This window comes from Cryptomeria japonica, chromosome 6 (genome assembly GCF_030272615.1).
Source record: "Cryptomeria japonica chromosome 6, Sugi_1.0, whole genome shotgun sequence".
NCBI classification, from domain to species: Eukaryota; Viridiplantae; Streptophyta; class Pinopsida; order Cupressales; family Cupressaceae; genus Cryptomeria; species Cryptomeria japonica.
Window position 1 is genome coordinate 212869882 of NC_081410.1, and position 23215 is coordinate 212893096.

The 23215-nt window shown below is 38.6% G+C and overlaps 1 protein-coding gene across 1 annotated transcript in view; it reads right to left on the reverse strand.

The window, feature by feature from the left end:
- The window catches only part of LOC131037995 (pentatricopeptide repeat-containing protein At5g04810, chloroplastic), a 208176-nt gene that overhangs the window by 34227 nt on the left and 150734 nt on the right, over positions 1–23215 (reverse strand). The window contains exons 7-8 of the mRNA XM_057970262.2: positions 8861–9289; positions 8307–8602 (exon numbers count right to left, since the gene is read on the reverse strand). Coding sequence (XP_057826245.2) covers positions 8307–8602; positions 8861–9289 — 725 coding nt within the window. The remainder of the gene's footprint in view (positions 1–8306; positions 8603–8860; positions 9290–23215) is intronic.

A 23215-nucleotide genomic window follows, 5' to 3' on the forward strand; every position in this document is an offset into this window, starting at 1 on the left:
AGACTCCAATGATAGGCCAACTCCTCCGTCTCTGATGTCCACTCTAGAAAGGGGGCATGACAAGCCTCCCCTCTCGGAGTTGCTTGCCCACAAGCAACTGAAACACCAATCCTCCACCATCCCAAATAAGACGTAAACAAATCATTGCATGTAACTACTGCTCATCTCTGATATAAACAACATGCAATACCCCAGTCTGGAATGGCTCCTCAAAACGCTAAAGCACCTGTGCTGTCAAATCAACACTGCCTGGGTCCCAGAGCGAAGCACAGCTCCCGCTGAATACCTCAAGTGAGCAATGGAAAACTATATCATCTCCATAGATCAAATATCCATAAATGCCAAGACCACTAGTGTGTCTGTGATCACCAACATGCATAACATCCGTCATAATATCCAATGAATGCCAATCCATGGAAGACCCTCTGTGATCTGACCCCATCTGACACAAGTGACACACAACTGCCACACATTGTTGCTAATGTGCCGGAAGATCTAATGCCAACTCACTAGACAATATATAATACTGACTAAAATCATCACTGTCCAGGCTAGCATCTAAAAATATGTAATCACCAACCAGCATTGAAACAATCACCCTGTCTAGAGAATCAGGTGAAACTGCCACATCAACTGGCTCAAAGTACTCACTAGGAGTAACATCAAATAACTCATCCACGTCAGCTATTTGATGACAATCAACCTATGGATCAATTGTCGTCCCACTCTGCTCGATAAACTGAGATGGATAGTGGGTAAACTCCAGCTCCATCCTCGTGATATTCCGAACATACCGTCCAAGTGTCAACAACCACTATACACCCACGACTACATCTATACATCTGAAGTGAAGCAACCCATGTAGGATCCACAAAAGAAAGGTACTACACATGTCTATACCATGATCCCACACAAACCACCTGTAGGACATAAACTGCTCCTGCTGCTCTCCTCTGATATAAGTGCCATATAATCTAAATATTCGGAGCAACATACTATAATCCCTATAAGATGCTGTATCAAATGAATCAACAGATTGCTGCCGGATGCTGGAGACTTGGAAGCATCATCAGATTGCTGCCCTTCTTCTGGATTGTCAAAATCGATCACCTAAACATGAAATCGTGACTTTTCCTTTCCACGGACTATCGCCTCCTCAGGAGGAAGCACTACTGCCCGACTAACTCCCAATTTGATCCTTGTGCTCGAAGATGATGCGCCTTCCTTGTTGTCAACCTGAATCTCACACTTACGTCCAAGAGGCCCCGTAGAATAATCTTCTTTTCCAATCTTGATTTTTATGAGTCTAACAGCATTACTTTTCAGTCAAGATAGACTGAAATCTCTGAAGAATGGATATGCACTCCTTATGTGACCATTGGATTAAAGGAAGTGTAGCTTCCTCAACCCTTCATGAAATATATTCAGGATTGTTGTCCTCATTTTTGTTTCCAAAAATGAAGGACCACTACATGAAATTTTTGTGAAAAAATGAAAAAAAAAATTACTCTATGGCACGCTTCCCGAGGCAGAATTTCAACTAGTGCTTGGACTGGCTTAATCCTCAGTCCATCTTCGAACTACGTTTCGAATTTCGTCAAATTCTGGGTTCGTTTGCTATGTCTTTCCTTCAATTTTGGGTTTTAAAACCTCGACTGCAGGTGGAGAATTTTCTTCAAACTACAAGTTTTAATGATATTCATTGTTTTGGTCTTTGTAGGGGAATTTTTGGCTTATTACATGTGCACTTTTATTCAAGGATGAATACTTGTAACTTGTTTTAAATTACGCTTTTATTGTTTTTATCTTTTTTATTGTTTTTGGTCTTGTTTAGTTAAAATAGGAATTTTTTGGCTAAATTACAAGTAAACTTGCAGTTTGGTCTAAAAACCCCTACTTTAATGGTTTTTACATGTAATAGGGATTTTAAATCCCCATTACATATGTGCAAGCAAGTATAACTTGTTGTGGGGATTTTATTTCCCTTTTACAAGTAAAACTTGCATTTCTCTCCCAAAAACCCGATTTTATGCATAAAGTTCGTTTTTGACAATTTTAAACTTGCAATTTGGTCTAATAAACCTGATTTTGCCTAGTAAGTGAAAAAGTGCAATTTTAAACTTGTCATATGTCCCAAAAAACCCGAATTTGGCCTTGTAAGTGAAAATTAGAACTTGTCCTATGTTCTAAAAAACCCGATTTTCACATACTTATGCATTTCGAACTTGTCTTTTTGTCCCAAAAACCCAATTTGCAATGAAAGATCCCTGATGGATCCCCTTGCTGATCTGCTGTAGTTTTTAAATTAATAAACTATATTTTCCTATGTTTCCTTTGATGGTTTTAGAGAATAGACAGAAGTTGCAGAAGGTTTGTTTATTTTTGTGTTTTTGATAGTTTTTCAACAAGTAATAATTGAAGAACAAGTACATGAAAAGAGTACTGGAAATAAATGTTCATACACAGCCAAATCAGAATCATACCAAGCAGATTTCTGATTTATTTAAATCAAATAATTGTCCAGATAGTGATTCCAAACAATTCCCGGAAGATTACAATAAGCAATGAGTCCAACCTGAATGAAGAGTGAATACTGAAACCAAGAAGGAAGCTGCGGCAAACATCCAAAGCTCTTACATAGCTCCACGTGGGAAGAGAAATGGCTGCAAACTACAGCCGTACGGTTGTTAGGTGATGCCAAGCTGGAAACCCCAATCTCCACACTGAACCCTAACTCTGTTCACTGAATCCTCTCGAAAAGATGTCATACCAACTCTAAGGCATTGAAAACCGAATGCAAGAACCAAATAACCACTATGCTAGGAGCTACGTCCCAGACAAGCAAGACCCTGGGGTTTTCGTCCCAGATGTTGAATCGCTCTCCAGAGCAAATTCTCCAAATCAAAGATGAAATGTGTAAAAGATACTTGATAATTAGGTTACCATCTCCTTATAACTCCTTCCCTCTAGCTCGAACCCTAAAAGTGTATGAAAAGTGCGCTTAGGCTTATAAAGTCTTATTTCTCATTTTTAGTCGCCAAGTATAGAGAAAACGCCACTTTTTTAATTGAAAAGAATTTCGTTCATCAAAAGGGTCCCTGACAAATGGGAAACATTTAGAAAAGTTCAAGACCTTTCCAACGAGCTATAAAACATGGGCATATGCATCCAGATGAAGCCAAAAACCCCTTATTACTCCAAAATGGCTATAAACAGAGCCTTATTTAATTAATTAAATGCTAACTTAGGAAATATTTAAATATATTAAAAATATAACCCAAATAGCTGCAGAAGGCTCAAATGACTCCAAAAGTCTGAAACGGAACCTATCACCTGTCTGTGACTAATGTCAGAAATCATGGATCAACTGGCAGTCTCATCCCTAAAATCTAGGGATGCTCATAGAAACTAGGAAACACACCCAAATCTCCTGAAACTAAAACCAAGGAATGGTCTCATGGAACCCCAACCATGGACGTTGTCACAACCTCCTAAAATGTAGGAACTGCCTCCTAAAATCAAGGTGCTGCTCCAAACTGGTCTACTACTGCCAGAAACACCAAATCCAAACACTAAATATCCTGACTGAGTCTCTATCCACCATTGCCAACCTACAAGACTCCATAATAGGCTAACTCACATGTCTCTACTAGACAGAGCTAAACAGGGGACATGACATGCAAGGAAATAGTTTTTGTTGAACTTTTGAAGGCAAATTTTGTGGAAGATTTGTTGCAGGAAGGCATTTTGGTTTCTATCCTATTTCCATGCATTCTTGGACACTTTTCACACCACATGGAGATTGTTTTTGCTGGTTTTTAGCTATATAACAGCACCACATTTTTCCAAAAACCACGTTTTTAACCCTTTGGGATGCCACGAATCTTCAAGGAGATGAATCATTTTGACTAGGAATGCCAAGGCGTTGAGGGTTAAGGAGGATTCAACCTTTTTCCATGCCATTTAACACTCATTTGCTGCCACATTTTTTCATATAAGGCGTTTTTTGCAAAACGTGGCTAGGGTTTGGCATCTTGATTTGTCTCTATTTATTGGATATTCTTCTCCATTCCAAGTTTGTTACATTTTTGGAGAAGCATTTTCAGTTTGAAGAAAGGTATGTTCTCTTTCCTTTCTTTTTTTCATTTTACTATTTTCTTGTTTTCTTAGTTTTCTTTCTAAATTTCATTTTTGGAGATATGTTGTTCTTCCCCCAAAAATCGGTTTTTGTGAGAGAAATCTTCCCCTCGGTATGCGATTTTTGAATTGCATTGTTCTTCCCAAAATTCCCTCTTTACTTGTATTTGGGATTTTTAATCCCGATTACAAGTTCGCTGGAAATTCTTGTTCTTCCCCTACGGTTAAGGAATTTAACCATTTTCGGTTAAAATTCCAAGTTGAAAAGTGTGAAATACCCCTCCATTTCAAATTTGGGTTTTAAAAACCGGAGATTACATGTTGAAGAGTTCGTCCCATTTTCATGAAAATGACATTCCCGGATTTTCCCATTTCTATCCATTCACGTTTCCCATATCCGTACTTCCCATTTCCGTCATTTTCCACAAGTCAAAATCTCATTTTCCATCCGTTTCTCTATTTGCAATTTTACAAGTGTACTTGCATTCGGGTTTTAAAACCCCGATTGCATGTATGTTCTTTCCGACTTGTATACTTGCGAAAATTTCCCCAAGATCCGAAATTGGTCAAAGTCAAGATTTTCCCATTTCTACATATTTCCCCTCTTCCTCTCACAAAATCGTAAAGTTCAAGAATCAAAGTTTTCCCATTTGGAGAAGGAAGAATGATATTTGCAGCTGACAATGATGTTGCCTTAACTCTTTTAAGTCTTCATCACAATATTCGAGGTTCACAATCAATGTCAGATTTGTCGGCATCCCCAGCTCCAAAGAAGATGAAATATAAATATGACAAATATCAGAATGAGGTAGCACCTTCCCAGGTTTCTTCTCCTTAGGATCGCATCAGAGACACAGAAATAGGGCATGTTGATATGTCAGAATTCGTCAAGAGGGTAGAAGATCCACAGGATAATAAATTGCAGCGGCTGTAGCACAGCCATATCCACCATGCATCATCTTTCCCGGTGGCTGCCCTAGAACCTGAGTTTGTTCTTGCCTACGCCCATCATTTTGACAAAGAGACGAGTCATAAAAAATGATGATGGTGAGGCGATAAACCGTCTTGATGCAGATACGATCGAGAAGGTCTTCAAAATACCTCCTGCACCTATTTATATGGAAATCTCCAAAGAAAGTGCAGCAGAGTATTATGTGAAGAGGGAAAAAGATTGCAAGCAACACATCAATAGGTGGATCCAAGAGCCACGAGCCTTCTTCTCAAGGTGGGCAAAGTTGTACCATTGAGATTTCAAATGGGAGATTGGAGACACCATAACCCTTCTCAGCAGGATGATGGGCCTTGAGTATTCCAATGTCTTTGAGCCATGGATGTATCAGTTCATCATGTTCATACGGCAGTCTCATCACATTTCATGGGGAGAAGCCATCAGCAATGCCTTGTGCGAACAACTTGCAGCAGTTCCTACCACCATGACCTTCTTCATGAATTCATATTTGGTATATTTGGCAGCATCACTTAGACACTTTCCAGGTCTTTCTACCAAGGGTGATCACTCACTTACACCAGTTTGGGAGTATTATGACCAGTTGCATTGAGACCCAGCAAAATGCATTTCAGAAGAGTCCAAGATGCATTCTTCGGATATTTCATGTGTCAATTTGACAAAAATCTCAGGAACAAGAGAGTATCAGATGAGGCATGGGACAAGGTGCGCGAGTATGGATGTTTGTTTCTGCAGTTTCCCACCTTCACCTATATGAGGATCAGATGCTATGGTGGTTAGCTATATATGCTTCCCAGATACCCAACTGATAAGATCATTCTTATGGAGTTGGGAAGACAGATCATGGCTGTCCATACTTTTCAGTCTGCTAAGCACAAGGTTGGAATTGGGATCTCTACCACAAAGCCATTGAAAATTGGCCGATATTCCCTTGTCACATTTGTGAAGGCTAAGGCCATGGAGACTGAATTGCAAGAAATCAAACTCAAAAGGTTTAAACCTAGAGCTGATTTTGATTATAGGGGTATGAAGGAGAAGATCAAGAACTCCTTTGTGCATGTACATCGCATTGAAGACATCTGGGTAGATCTCCGCACGGAAGCCGAAGTTCTGAAAATGGATTACTGCAGGCTCACTGTTGAGCAAATTGTTGATTTGAACTTGGTGGATATCCCACAAGGGATGATTGATGATGGGCACATACTTGATCCTGAATACATTTCACGGAGGGTTGAGGAAGCTCCACTTCCTTTGATCCAATGGTCGCACAAAGAGTGCATATCCATCCTTGACAGATTTCAGCCTATCTTGGCCAGCACCAATGCATGACTGAAAAGTAAAGCTGTTAGACTTATAAAAATCAAGGTTGGTAAAGAAGATGATTCTACGGGGCCTCTTGGACGTAAGTCTGAGATTCAGGTTGACAACAAGGAGGGTGCATCATCTTCGGCCACAAGGATCAAGTTGCGAGTCAGTCGTGCAGTAGTGCTTCCTCCTAAGGAGACGACAGTTCGTGGGAAGGAAAAATCACGATTCCATGTTCAGGTGATCAATCTAGATAATCCAGAAGAGGGGCAGCAATCTGATGATGCTCCCAAGTCTCCAGTTTCAAACTCGCCTCATGAGATCATTCCTCCAGTTTCCATTGAGACGCCTCTTTCTCCTCCTGATTTGCTTGTGCATGAGTCTCCTCAAAATGCAATTCCCATTTCAGCATACGAGCCATCTCCTGATCATCAACAAGAGAGTGTGTTGGAAGTTCCGGAGGATAATCCTACTTGCATCCAGTTATTCGAAATTGATACTTCCACTTCTGGTTTTGAAGAATTCATGAGGCAATCTTCATGCCCATTGGTAACTGAGCAAACCGTGGTCGCTCTTCAAACAGATATTCCTCCCAGGATGACCACAATGATTCAAACAAAAACTGCTTCTCCTTTGCCTACGGCTGCTACTGGAGGGGAGTTGATGACTTTGCCTCCATGGCTTAGTTCTTTTACCCCAAAAAGGAAGAAGCAAGAAATCTCACCTGATGCCTTTGATTACCAGCAACTAAAATAGTCCAGATCCAAAGTTGCTAAGAAGGCCAAGACTATCTCCAGAGTAACTGTTGACAGCAACAAGATGAAGGTAGCTGAAATTGTGGAACCTATTGCAGATAAGCCACTTGAAGAAATGTTAGCTGCCGATTATAAGGTTACAAGGATAGAGTTGGGAAAACAGACGCATGAGGTCATTAAACATGATGCTCAGTTTTCTTTTGCCTCATTGGTGCAAAGGTGTGATGAGCTTCTAGCAAAGAAAAACAAGCTAGAAGAGGAAAACTGACAACTTATGGCAGCCGTTCATAAAATTACAAAACCTGCTGTTGAAGGGAGTAACTCCATAGGTTCTTCTGGGTCCCAAGAATCAATTCGTAGAGTCGAAAGGGCTGCTCAGAAGGTACAAGCATTGGATTCCTGGGTTGATCAGCTTCATGATCTATGTGCATAGGTAATGAAAGACATTTTTCAGATTATGTCTAAGTTGGAGACCATTGAGGCGAAACTAGATCAGACTTCTAATACTTTCAAAAAGAATCTGGAAAGTGTTGAAGAAAGTTTGACAATCTGGCATACCATGCCCCAACAACAGCTGAGTATTTTGCAGGAGCATGTCATCATCTCTTCCAGGATCATGTACTTGGAATTTGAAGAACTCCTGGAAAACAAGGCCCTCCATAGATGCTTCCCATTCCTAAGGTACTACAAATGGCCCAAAAAGATCGTTAGGTATCTCCTTGCTACAGAAAAAGCATGGAAATAACTGATATAAAATCGCATGAACAGAACTTGCAAGAGAATAAATGAGACTTTCCCTAAACCAAATATGTCCAACCAATATCAGGAGAAAGCTATCAATGAAATTCAAGCCACCCAGTAAATAAAAGAAAATACTATCAACATCTGTTAATTTCCTATGCTGCCACTGTCCAAATGCTCCATCACCTGGAGAAACAACTTCAAAAGGATGAATTGCCGCTGGCATAAAAATAACTTCCTTACAATTATCATATCTAACAAAATCTAATCATAATCTCAGAAGTTTACAAAGTACCATCTAGAACAATGTCAACTGAATGTCATGGTCTTTCTAGTAGCCTAACAAAATCAACTTTAATTCAGAATAATAAAGACTACAGGAAAATAAGATAAAGACGTACCCATCAATCAGAATGTTGTAAATATAGGCATTTTTCTTGATCCCAACCACGTTCATTTCCTTTGTGACCGCTAGAGCACTCTGCATCCTTCCTGCCTTGCAGCATGCCTTAAGCAAGGTTCCATATGATATTTCATCAAGCTCCAAACCCTCACTCTTCATCTTTGTAAAATACTCAAAAGCTCTACCAATCTCACCAACAGATGCATAACCTTGCATTATAGTGGTGTATGTTCGCTCATTTGGAGATATCCCGGCCAATGACATGTCGTCAATAATATTGAGAGCATTTTCCATCTGCATTAAGATAGAATTTCAATGATCTATCATGGGCAATTTAATTACTTGCCTATTTGAAACAAAAAGAGGAAAGTAGCAATCCAAAATATAAGATGAAGTTTTTTCCGTCTGCATAATAGGAGAACATATCAATACTTGACGATGTAACAATCTGGTACTTGTTTGCTATAACCTTGAATTGAGGGTTGACTGTATTCCACTCTAACATCAATGTGTTAGACTATCACAAATAATCAAAAAAGAATGTGAACTTACCTGCTTCTTTTGCACTAAACCATATAGGAGAACATTAAATGTTTGTACAGTAGGGATGCAGCCACATCTCCTCATCTGTTGAACCATTTTTAAAGCCATCTTCATATCTCCAGATTTTGCATACCCATAAATTATGGTGGTAAATGTTCGAGCCGATGGCTTTTGCCTTTCCTTGCGCATTCGTTCAAGAATTCTAACAGCTCGATCAAGATTACCAAGCTTGCAAAATGCATTGATAATGATATTATAAGTCACAACATCAGGATGAAAACCTGCTCTCAGCATGTCCTCAAAGATAGCAAATGCATTTGCACAATCATCTAACTGTACATAACCATTGATCAGCATTGAAAATGTTTTCTTGTTATGTCTTATACCATCGGCTTCCATCTCCTTGCTCACTTCCAATGCTTTAGAAACCTTGCCAACCTGAAATAATAACGAGAAAAAGCACATGCATGTCAGTGAAGAAGCCATGAGCACAGAAAATGCTCTCTCCTCTTTTATAGACATCCATGTCACATGCCCTACCTGTGTGCATATCCTACTTGATTTTGTTATGCATTTTACAAAATTACTTCTTTTGTTTTGTTTTGCTTTTGCTTTTTCTCTTTTTTTTCCTTATCCATTCCTTATGATACATTTAAACATCATGCATATAGTCTATTAACCACATTCAGGATGTCTGTAGACTCTGTACATTCATACCCTCTCCCCTTTCTCTCTCTATTTCCCTCACACAGAAAACAAGATCACAGATAGATACAGAAATATATCTCCAGGAATAAGTGTAGGCAAGTTTGTTTAGTTTATTTGCTAAAATTAGAATGGCCTTTCTTCACCTTATGGTAAGGTGAACACCAGGACGAGATTACAAGAGAGGAATATACTATCAATGTGCAAGATTAGAGCGGAACAGTTACATTGTACAGCTACAACAATAAGCAAATATGAATGAAACAAAAAAGCAAAATCCAGGAACAAAATACTCAACTATTAAAATGCAGTCAAATGAAATCAACAAAATATCAAACAAGCAATTATAATTCGAGAAAATGAAACAAGGTAAAAATTTAAATTAAAAAGCAGTCTGAAAATTTTCAAGATGAAAATTTGGAGTATATAACAGTTAGTATTTTTCCTTTAAAATTTAAAAATCATTTTACTGAAAAAGCACAAGTGTAACCCTCTCTTTTCCTCCCTCTTAACACTACCTCCAGAAAGTCATCATAGGCCTGTGTGTATAAGTTAAATTGAAAACAAAAAGGAACTCGTCAGTATCTTCTATAGACAGAACTCAAACTAATGTCAATAAAAAGAATACATGCAAGAGCAATGGGAAGATTCAACAAGAAGCTTTGATAAGAGAAAGCCCTTGATTCCCCAACATTAATTCAGAATAGCATGAACATTCTAGATAATTTAATTGAATATTAGAATATTAATGACCTATGTGAGATTGAAGTTTCTATTATGAATACATTTTGATTATTGATTGCTCAGTAGGTTGGGGAATCAACAATGTGAGGGTGGTTGTGGTTAAAAGGGGGGATTGAAAGCCACAAGATTTTCTATGGTTGCTTTATTGTTAGTTATTATTTGTTGCTTTAGATCATTAGGCAGTGTTAGACACTTAATCTTAAGATCCATACTAAGTATATGGCCTTTGATACCAATAATAACATCGTGCATAGATTTTGGATTAAGACACGATCTATAGATAGATTCAAGTGTAGCTTTGGATTTTACCTTCCAATGCTCCTAAAATAAATCTAGAGGCCTTACATGAGGATGTCAAATGAGTAGATTTGTAGGCTTTGAAATGTAAACACTTAACATGGGAAATTAGGAATTTAACCCTTCCGAAGCCCATAAGAATTGAGAAGAGAGAGCACTTGATTCCCAGGCATTAGTTTAGAATAGTTCATACACACTAGATAATTTAATTGAATATTTGGACAATGTTGACCTACGTGAGTTTGAGGTTTGTATTCTGGGATAGATTTTGATTGTTAATTGCTCAGATGGTAGAGTGGATAATAATCAAAATATGACTGTTGTTGCGTTTGGCAGGAGAGCTGAAAGACACAAGGTTTTTTACGGATACCATATTGATAATTATTGCTTCTTCATTTGGATCATTAGGTATATATTGTTAAAAGTTTCCTGAATTGCATATGAGTTTGATATCGATGATCACATTGTACATAGAGTTCAGATGAAAACATGCAAAGATTTAGGATGAAGATGTGATCTTCAGATAGATTCAAGTTGCAGTTTTGGATTTTAGCCTTCCAGTGCTACTGAAATAATTCTAGAGGCATTGCAGGAGGAGATATAAAATAAGTAGACTTGTACGCTCACAAATGTAAACATCTAACACAGAGCATTAGAGATTTAAAGCTTTCTAAGTCCATTCAAACTGAGAAGGTAATTGCTGGAAAAAAACTGTAGTTTTTATTCTTTTATTGAAATTGATGTTATGGATCACAAATCATGATCCATTATCAAGATGAATGTGTTTGGATTGTTGTATGCAGCTCCCCATTTATAAAAATATCATAAAAGTACATGATGCCAAATAGAAACTACCATAGGAAAACAGTAAAAGTTTAACTAGCTGTTAATAACTACTAATTACAATGTTTAGCATTAACCCATTAATTTATAAAAGAATAATGACATTAATCCCTAGGTTAAAAAGTTGAAATATGAATTATGGATCTCCAAAAATGGCTTAGAATTAAACCCTCATTGCTGTTCAATTTATGTGGATGCTTGGGAAACCTCCAAAGCCTCCCTATGCCTACACTTGAAATAGTAATCCTCCTTTACAATGACCTTAGCCTCTTGAAAAAAAATGTGGTGCTTGTTGGAGTCTGAATACTCTATCAAGGCAGACCTTCCCACATTGTTAAGACAGACTCAATGTTTCTGAATCCCTCGCTGAATCGACCTGCCACTCCACCAATGCAAACTCTATCACATTAACATTGCATGTTGCAGACCTAATTGCTTGCCTTTTGTTCCAAGCATAGAAACAGGACTCAGTCTTGGCACAGACTCGGAAAGGGTGACTCAACTAGGGACTCAAGACTCAACAAAAAAACTAAGTGCAGACTCGACAGGACTCGACAAAGTGAAAAGCCAAAGAAATTTACAGATTTTTAAGGATTTAAAACTTGTTTCATGTTCCCTTTATTAAAAAAACCTTAAAGACACAATAACATCATCAAAAAGAAGCTAATTTGATCACATGCACAAGTATACATTGATCACATAAGTATAAATGCAAATTGTAGTTGAAGAAAATAGCAAACTTAGATAAATAGATATTGTCAAATGTATACAAAACTCATGGAATTTGGAATCCATGACATCAAATGTTCCAAAAAAATATCAAAACAATAACTGCAAATCTATGGCTCAGAGGAGCCTGCATCCCTCCTATGAAGGTGTCTAAGGTGCATCCCACTAACTACTGGGGGTTTGGGAGTGGAAGCACTAATGGGCTTGAGGGGTAGCAATGATAAGTTGCACAAACTGTTAGATGTGAGAAACAAAATATTGGAGCCTCGCTGAGTTTGGGCATCAAGACTCGCTGGGTCTGGGCCAAGTCCGTGAGTCTCGGGACTCACCATCTTTTGCCCAGGACTTGGTCAAGCCTGAGTTTTAAGCCCCTAGGACTCGCCCAGGGTCACCTGGCCCAGGACTCGCCGAATCCTGGCAAGTTCTGGCGATTCCCAAAACTCCGGTTCCAAGTGATTGTCATCCAAAATTCTAAAAGGCTAAAAGCTATCATGGCCAAGGTTTTACAAACTAATATAATCGTCTTCTCTTCACCATCCACATCCTCTTTCCTCATCATCTAACAAAAAAAGCAAAGATTCTTGAAACCATGAACACTAAAGCTTTTAGAATCATGGATGAGAATCAACTGGAACAAGAAAATTACATGGTTGAGGATTTCCAAACTAATGATTACAAATGAAAACAAATTGCACGGGCTTTTTGCAATGTGGAGTCAATATGAGCATCAACAAAGATCTAAGAGTTCTTCAAACAGAGCTCCATATTTCATGTAGATATATATATAAAAGGTATTTCAAAAACAAAGGTCAGAATTTCAAGTGCCATATACCAAAACAACCTTCTTCCCTCAAAATAAGCTAAGAAAAGTTGTCTTCTAAAGATCATTTAGAGCCCCAAGTCATTAAGTGCACCTAGAAACATTCATTGTTCTTGTGGAAGACCTTCTAAAGTGAGACAAAATAGTCAATTCAAACAAGGATTACAAAACAGTCTGTTGACATTAATCTTACAGAACAAGGAATGAAGGAATGTCAAATTTGACTGAGCATAAAAGCTCCTCCACGAATGAGATTTGTGATTCAGAGGCCAAGGTTATCCTATAGGATGTAGACCATGTCATGTTATTGTTAGTAGATGTTTTGCAACATAATGTTGTGTTATTATTGTTGACTTTAGTAGTGTAAGTTATACAGTTGGTATACAGTTAGATCAACAATTGTCTTAGCCAATAACCATTGGTCCTTCAAATAGCACTTCCATTATCAAGGTAAGAGTGCTGATTTCATGGAAATTCCTCCGTTAACTACCAAGCATTGTATTTAAGGATACTTTTGAAAACAAGCATCGTTTTCTATATTCTTGTCCAGTTTTTCTGTATGAATTGTGATTCCAATTGTTTGCCTATACTACAACATGTGGCTTTTGCTATTGTAAATTTTTGAGACATCGCCTTTGCAGAGTTGAATCAGACATGAAGTAAAACTTAAGTCAGTCAACAATAATTATTGATGACAACACAACAACATGGAAACATAGGAGTATACTGGCTAGCCGATACAAGAACCAAACAATACATAAACATAAAGAAAAGACCAGCTAACCAAGATTTAGGTATCTCACAAAATCTCAATATCAGAGTATATCATAGAAGAACTAGCAAGAAACCAAGTATCCTTGGATTTTATTTGTAGTAGCCTGGCTGTTTGGCTAGTTCTATCGATGATTTTCCCAACAAATCTACCCGTGTGACCTGGTAGAAAAATGAAACAATTTTGTATGGACAAACTTATCTAGCATATGAATCATTCTTTTGGCTCTTTATCATGCTACACTAGAAATCTCTCAGTCTGTCTCTGCCAACAACAATTCCTAAGTCTTCACACACTCATAGATTATATGGCTCTAGCTAAAACCCGAATACCATATTGCAAAAATCAAGCACATAAAGATTACCAAGATATTCATTAATAAAATAAAATGTGAAAGTTTTCTTGTATAGGACTACCAGTACAAGAAAAGACCCACATTATGAATGTGGGACAAATAAAAATAACATACTACTGAAATAAAACATAAAGTATATCCTAAAGTCAAAACAACTTTAGTAAAGCCTACAACCAATAACTAATTGACCATTCCTATTTAATAATCAATTTAATAGAGCAATGTAATGTCCCTTTTTTTGCTCTAGTTTGTTTTGGGGACTGTTAGCCTATTCCCGAGACCCGCAGGCTACTCGGAAGCAAAAATTGGGGTTTCGTACCTTTGGGAGGATGTTTCTGCAGTTTCGAAGGCTTGCATGTTGGAATTTGTCAGTTTGGATTCTAGATTCCTTCTAGGTTTTTAGAAAGCTTTGCAGTAAGGGTACATGCATAGCAAGTTATGGAAATTGACCGACTTAATATTTTTAGTAAGTGGAGGCAGAAGCAATTGAGTTCTCTAGGTTTTTCTGGGTTTTCTGAGAGCTATGCGATGGTATAACATGCAAACCAATCTGAGGACCTTTTCAGGACTTACTATTTTTAGTAAGTTTGGCAGCTGCTCAGAATGTGGTAAAAATCACTTTGGAAACACTTACTATTTTTAGCAGTATGCTATTTATAGTAAGTACTATTTTTGGTAGTGCTATTTTTGGCAATGCTATTTTTGGCAGCGATTTTGCAGCTTAGCTGAGTGGCTATTTCTGGCAGGATCATGTATTCACTTAGATGTCTATTTTTAGCAGTTCAGTTCAGAGCTCCAACTCAGTTTAGTTTTGGTGATTTTCAGCACTTCAGTCTCCAGCTCAATTTGGCAATAATCAGTTTTTGAGGAGAAGGTATTTTTTTAATATATTAATACCTTAGGCATGAGGTATTAATATTTGATTATTTAATGGATGGATGACTTAGGAAGGGAGAAAATATTAATTTTATCCTAAGTCTATTTGGGCGAATTATTTCACCTTCTTTTTGGACGCCAAAATGCAATTTCATGAATATTATTTTTAAACCATTATATTTATCAAAAGTGGCAATATGGATGAAAATGTGCTTAAGTTATAATGTTTTATGTTGTAGGCAATTATAGCTATAGTTGTAAGCTCATTCAAGTGTGGACGACCAAGGGAAAAAGTTCGAACTTGAAACCTAGGTGGTGGATTATCATCTTGGGTGCCATATACTTGAAGGAAATGAAATGAAATAAATCGCCAAATGTGAGTGGGATAAAATGACATGTGATTTGGGCGAATTTGGAGGCATTTGCATTTGAATTTGACTAGGCAAAAGTTATAAATAAGTGACTTGGGCTCTCATTTTGACATCCATGAATATTTGTAACGAAGTGCTGCCGAATTGGTGCCAGAGTTGAGCTTCGAAGTTGAGAGCTTCCTAGCAACCATCAGTTTTGTACTTGAAAGACAGTGCCTAGTTGATTATTCATGACTATCTTTCATCCAGAGAGATAGATTGTGTTGATCGAAGTGATTGGGAGATTTTCAGTTTTTGGTGTGTTGGGTGTGTGTTTCCAGTTTGCCGGTTTTTGGAGTGGCTGTAGGTGATTTTTGAGTCATATCTTCCTGCTCGAGTGTCTATTTGTTCTGGGTATTTTCTCATTCATTTCCTATGTCATGAGCGAGTCATCTTGTAAGTTTTCGTTGGTTTTCTTGGAGTATTGAATTTTATTATGGAAGTCGAAATTTTCTGTTGTAAACGCTTTATGCTGGGAGTGCTTTGGGTTGCATGCCATGGGTTTGGGCATTGTTAGTTGATGTCTTTCATTTCCATCATTATCGCCATCATTGCATCTCTCATTTGCATCTGTTTGGAGGTGATTCTAACGAGTGTGGAAAAAGTTATGAGTAAATAAGTGAGTTCTTAGCTTGCTAGTCTGTGTGTTTACAGCGTGTTGGGAGTATATCAGATTTAGATATTTTTCGTTTTGGAGTGTCTTCTTGTGTGGAGATGGTTATTGGGTGTGTGTGTTCTTTTGTGTGGAGAGAAAGTGATCTTGGTAATTGTTTGTAGCTATTGGTTCTTCATTCTTATCTTCTATGATTCATATTGTAATGCTGGTAGTAGTACTAACAGCAATTTCTTTGATCTCTCCTAGTCCCACTGCATAAGTGGAAGAGGCTGGCCTTGCCGCCTAGTTTGCACAATGATTCTAGTAATTTTGTAATCCATGTTTGCATTGTAAAGCTAATTAGTAATACTAACAGCTATATACTTGGATTGTTGTTCTTTGGCCCACTGCATAAGTGGAAGAGGTTGGCTTGCCGCCTTCTTATCTATTGTAATTTTGTCCTCCCGCTGAATAAGTGGTGGAGTTGATTGTTATTTCATTTCTAGTCCTCCTGCTGCATAAGCGGTAGAGTGATTGTTCTTCAGTTCCTTGCATTATCCTTGGCTAGTTTACCGCCAAGTGATTTTTAATATTCTCCATATCCCGCTGAAAAGTGGAAGGGGCTAGCTTGCCGCCCAAGCATTGTATTATTTCCAGTTATTTGAAGCTAACGATCCCCTCAACACCATATGCTCTCACCTTCCCATATTGGGCACTTGGTGATCAGAAAGTTGAAGGGTTACAATTTCAACATTATTGTATCTTGATTTCCTAACCTTAACGGGTTCTTGTTGTGATTGTAACTGGAAATAAATTGGAAAAAATTGTGGGGATATCACAAGCAAGTTGTCAACTTAATCCTTGAATCAGTAGAAGAGATTAATTTGTCAAATTCAAAGATAAACTTGGAATTGTCTCTAGTTTAGTCCTTAATGCGATGTATTAGATAAAACATTAATTTGTCAAGAATATTGTTTCTATACATGGCAAAGTGAAGAATTGTGTTACAAGTCTAAAAATAGGTCTTTCATGGCACCAAACGTTGAATATTTTTGCATATTTAGAATCCTCTCAAAAGATTACGCAATTTCAAAACAAATGGCACCTCATTTTAAGTTAGTGTGCAAAATTATGGCTTCCAAAAGATAGACGAACCTTGAAGAGGCTTTCTCAAATGTCTCTTGCCAATGCACTAGAGGAATTTCAACTTAGCTAGGGTCATTGCAAAATTACCAATATACTGAATGAGGTGATTTCATCATGAAAAAATTTGGCCCCAATGCATTCTATTTTCTATTTTTTATTCAGCTTCTTTAATTGATTGACTCACAATACCTTCCTATGGCTTGTAAATCTATATATACACGTTCTAAGATGCAATTGATCATTCAAGGAGAACAAGTGTTTATTGCCGAATGAGATAGTTTTATAGAGCAACAGAATAACAACAAATGAATGTTTAACATAGCATATGGCAAAATGATGTTTCTTAATTACCATGTGTAATTCTACACATCAACAACATGAACTAATCCTGATACAATAACAACATAAATAGTGCCAAACGGTTGGTTAAGATTGCCTACCGTTGGCAACCGACCCAACTCTTGGGAACTAATTACACTGCCCTTATTAACAAAACATAACAAGTCACATTTATTTATGAGCGGCATATTTGCCATCTACATCAGTCCCCCGAAAAAGAAGTCATCTTCTAGACGACGAAAACCAAAATGGGAGCTAATCTACTATATCCAACTATTGAGAGGGATGAGAGGACATCCCTGGCAGAATAAAGGACTGAGGGGTGTCTGGTTGCTGCTATAGGCACTGGAGATGCTTGTTTGCTGCCAACTCTAGTTTCTGCACGACCTTGACCATTTATGCTGCCTCCATGAGCTGATTTTGCACCGTCTCCAACTCCTAATCCTTTCCCTTCAACTACTCATCTCTACTTGCCATGCCTGCCTCCAAGTGTGTGACCTTCTTCTCCAATGCTACCCTCAGCTTCTCCTTCTCCTCCAACTCCTGGACGTGCTCAGCCACAGCGCTCTCCAAGGATGTGACTTGGGAGTGTCCGTGAGCCAACTATTCCTGAACCTTCTAGATATGATCTGCCAAGGTCTTCTGTGTGGCCTCTGACTCTCGAACAACCTAGTCCCACTAAGCAATCACGGACTCTATACAAACCACTACCAACTTCCGGTGTTTCAGAACCAAATCTTTGAAGGAAATATCCATACTCCGCAGTGATCAAAGGAGACTAGGCAGGTCTTCTACTACTAGCCGCGTGGAAATCCATGCATCTACCATGTCCTGTGTTTGTCTTTGGCCACCCCTTTGCCATGAGACATTTGAAGAATTCTTCTTCATAACCTTCCTTCATAAATGCTAGGAGCCTCTCTGCAACGCGGATGATCCAAGGATCCTAGACAAGGTTAATGCTCTTGGCGATGTGTCCCACTCAGCTCAAAAACTTCGCCAATCCTTCCAACTGGGAGGCTCAGTGTTGCACAGTGTTGAGGGGGTTGCCTAGGTTGGGTTTACTCAATCAAAGCACAATCTCTTCTGCTTCACCAAACGAGGATTCCTCTCCCCTTGTAGGTTCACCAACTACCAATGGCTCCTATTGTACTTGTTTTCCCCTGTCTTCGCTGACGCCACCCTTAGGTAGTTTCATTCTACCAAGTGGTGGTGACTCATCAGGTGGCTTCTCCCAAGGGAATACCCTATGTCTTGTTGGTGTACGTTTTATCATATACCAAACATTAGAATAAGATACCCAAAGGTATTCTATCCTCTCCTGAAAAATCACCACTTATCATATGGTGATTCCAAGGTCTATATGTGCGAACAAGCGACTTTAGTGGGATAGCTACTTGGGTAGTGTATGCTGAAAATCTCAAGGGGGACTTACATTTACAAATGTCTTTCAAGCTTCTAGACTTAGATAAATTCGTCTATTTCAGGCACTCTCTTTTTTTTGGAATTTTCCAAGATTTAGGCTTTCAAAAAGGGGAAAAGGGGATAGGGTTAAGAAAGCTGATCTAAACCTACGAATTCTGGAGACGGTATTAATTAGGTGTTCTCGGGAAACCGCACTTTGCTTCGCCACACTAAGGACAACTACACAAAGCGGGTGCAATCTTCAATGGGTTGTGCTTATGATCGAAGTTTTGGCATACACAGGGGATAGGCTCAGACTAACTTTGCACAGTGAAATGGAAATCATCCATTCACCAAAAGTATGAGCAAAGATACACCGTTAATTAATACTTATCAAATCTTTCATTCAACTCTAACAACTTTGAAAGCAAATTTAAATTAACTTCTAACTAATGTGTTGAGGAAATTGAAACCATGCTAATCACTCAAATAACAGAGATTACAAAGCTTTAAGAGAAAGCGCATATGCAATGTATTATTTGAAAAATTACCTTCACGCAACAATGTATCAAAAACCTCACACCCTCCAAATGAGAGGAGGTAGCCTTATATAGTTTTCCAGAAAACAATGAACGACCGAGATCAAACAGTGATCAAGAGCCCAGATTGAAAGCTAAAAACCCTAATTAGGGTTTCTCAAAACTCTAACAGTTAAAATGGACAAGAAGACAAGTGGTGCAGCTGCTATTCTCACTGAGGTGAGTGTCCAGTTTCCTCCTTTGTAGATTCGATGTACTTGGACACAAGAAGTCGCACCTCCTCTATGGTGACACTTGGCAAGTTGCTAATTTGGAAGTCGACCATATCCAAGTCATCAAAACAGGTGGCGAGAGTGTCTTCCCAGCCAATTGCTTGCATCAAGAAATCTTCATTTATGTGCATGAAGCTCGAAACTCTGGAGAGATCTTCCCTGAGAATTGGCCCTGAAACTTTGAAGAAGTTTCCTTGAACTTTGGCCCTTAAAATCTCTGCACGCAGATGCTTCTCTCGCACCTCATCCTATTGCAATATCTCAGCTGCCACAAAGAAGACCTTGTCTTGAATATCTTTGATGGTCTTTTCAATTTCTGAACACTTGGTCTCGGATTTTCTCAAAGATTTGACCGTTGTAAGCAAGGCAAAGTACCAAGAACTGAAATCGTATAGGTCACCGAGTTGGATGACTTTTCTGTTTACAAGATCCTGCTGAGAAAGTCCTCTGATTACCTTTAGATGTGGAATAATCCTCCTCCGAATATCCTCAATATCTTCCCAAGCATCAGCCATGTCTCGAATTCTGCTAAATAAGGAAGATGTAGAGTCATGTGTTGCTATCAGGTTCTCAACGAGTATGTCAACACGTTCTGAGGCATCCGTAATCCATTCTTTTACTTCTTTGAAGGTTGTCTTCATGTCTTCATAATCTTTTAATGACTCTTGCGGAAGAGGTATGGGCAGGGTAACAGGTACCTCCTCCCAATCTATAGGCCTTGTCAAATGTTGAACATATCTCTTCCATTGCTCATTTTCATCTTCAACCTTCTTTTTTTTTTCTTTTTCCATGGCTAGTCTTGCTTTGAGAGCATTGCAAGAATCATCAAAATCTTGGATCTCTTGGGCCTAAGTAGGCTTACCCAAAATCATAGTGGTGATTTTATAATCCTCAGGAGTGATGTTATCCCGAGTTTTGCCTTCTTTGGGTACAGCTACTTGCACTGATCTGAATCATGTGCTATCTCTTTGAATTAAAGAGAATCTCTTGGCTAGTTTGGGTTGTCTTCTTTCAACCGGTTTACTCACCATAGCCTACAATGTTGTTGTGTTCTCCTCTGAAAGAGCTTCCTTAGGAGCCTTAGCCTTCATTCTTTCCTTCAGCCAATCTGAAATGGTTGATTGCTCCATAGTATCTTTATCGAATCCACCATCTATTTCTCCAGGTCCAGTAACTATACCATCAAGAAAAACCTCTCGAGGCTCAGGTTCTTCAACCTCTGTAGCTCTAGTAAAAAATGGTTCCTTGGCTGGATTTTGGACAGCCTCTCTCATTATCTCTTCAACCGAAGGAGAAGGCACTTTTACTTCACTATCCCCTATATCTGTGTCCATCTCCCGTTCTTCAATTGTATTATGGTCAGGCACAACAGATGCGGCACTCAAGGTTGAATGACCTTCATTTGATTCACGTCTCCTACTTGTTATCTCCAACAATTTTCTTTCCCTTGGCCTTTCCAGAACTTCCAGCAAGTTCTTTTCTCTTCTGAGACCCAACACTTTCTGGATTCCGAGCATTGCCTGGAGAAATACCATGGTTGGGAGACATAGAGTCATCCGCTCCCATAAGATCATAAGTAAGAGCAACACCTCTTGACTTCGGCTCCTTTATTCTCTTAGATGTCCACCATCTAGAGTATTCAACTACCGATATCATGAGGTTAGCCAAATCTGACCTTTCCCCCTCTGCCCAATCAATCAAGGCAAGTGGCTCATTTCTTATCTTCTCAAAACCCGGCTGTTTAAGTTCAGGACTGTCTTCTATTTGATCAGCGACCCTGAATACTTTTGTTTCTCTCACCATTCTTAGGGGAATTCTCCACCAAAATCTCCTTCTGATTTCGAAAATATCGGCTACATTAGCCCAATAATCCTCCAAATTAGTTATGTGTTCAAATACAATTCCTTCTACCTTCTTCATCTTACGGAATGGATCAAAGTTCCTTCTTGCCTTGTATTGGTAGAAGGAACACCATGTCAGCTCTTTTTCAACAGTGGCAGCAGCTTGTGATGATGGGCATGTCTCTAATCCATTTCCAATAGTGAGAGAAGATGTTCCTGCCTTCTTTTGCTTCTCTCTCTGAAACGTCATGAAGTTCTCCAGTTGCCTCACAACTTCCAACAACACAACTCGGTTGGTGGGATAAATTGGGAGTTTGTAGGGAGATCCAGAAAAATCCCTAAATTCTGATATAGGTGAATCTTGGGTATTGGATATACCAATCCCCGAATCTACTTAAGAGGTCCTTAGACTCTTGAGAGAGTCTCTGATGTAATCCACCTTGCAGTGTTTGTGTGATATGCATCAAAAATGCATCATTCACCCTCTTGAAATGTAATTTTTCTTCCATATGCAGTTCGGGGTAACAATCATAAACATCAAACTGATTCTTCTTGTTTCCCACCTCTCCTCTGCAGGTGAGGCCTCTATATCTATAAGTTCTAGCAAGGGAATAGAACAAATATGAACTCATGTAGAAGATTCTATCCCCCTCCAAATTTCTCAGTTGGTTGTCCAAGTTGTTGCTTATCATCTGAGCCCAGTCAATCATCTTGACTCCATTCATTATCTCATTTATGAAGTAATACATCCAAGGCTCAAATGGAGCGCCTTGGGGATTACCCATTATTCAGTTCAATAGGACAATCATGTCTCCAATATCCTCTTTATAATATGCCCTCACCAAGTTCTTCTTTGACAACTTAGACACCCTTTCTCGGTTTGTCCAGCCATGAATGATTGATGATGGCCTCGTACTCCTCCATGTGGTCTTAATACATTTGAGTGGCCTCATCCTTGGTCACATACACAACATTGTGGTATTCCGGAATTCTAAAGGCTTCCCTTATGGCTACATCACTAATATTGGCCAACACTCTTCCGTCTGGTGCTATAACATCTCTACTGACAAGGTTATAGTGCCTAGCACACTCAACTACCAACTTTGTGCACTGCATAGTAGGGAGAAAGCCAGCAACATGCACGATGCCACTCCTCATCATCTTACATGCGGTCACAGTAGGCATAAGGCTGTCCAAGCTGAACATCCTCTTCTTAAACTCCCTCAAATTGATATGTCTGAGGTTGGTATCACTGACATTCTTCCATTTCGAGTTTATCCTTTGTTCAAGAGGAGCATCCTTGTCTACTGGGAACTTCATCGTGACTGAAATCTGTGAAAACACATGAAGCCTAAGTTAGAAATTTAAAATTTGAGGTTTTGAGTGACTAAGTGGTTGAAGTTTTTACTTCATTTTTCTTACTTAGTCATGAAAATGGAGTTTTCACATGTAGGAATTTCAAAAATGATATTAGAACTCCACACTATAGGGTAACTAAATTTTGATTTTAATCCAAAAACCAGGTTTGCAATCAAATCAATCTTATCCAAACTTGCTTTGAAAGGCGGGAAATAAGAAAGAAGGTATGAATATCCAATCTTAATATGATCCCTCTTATTGAAATTTTGAATAAATCTGTTAAAATCATTCCCAACGAACTCAGAAATCAGCTTCACCTTC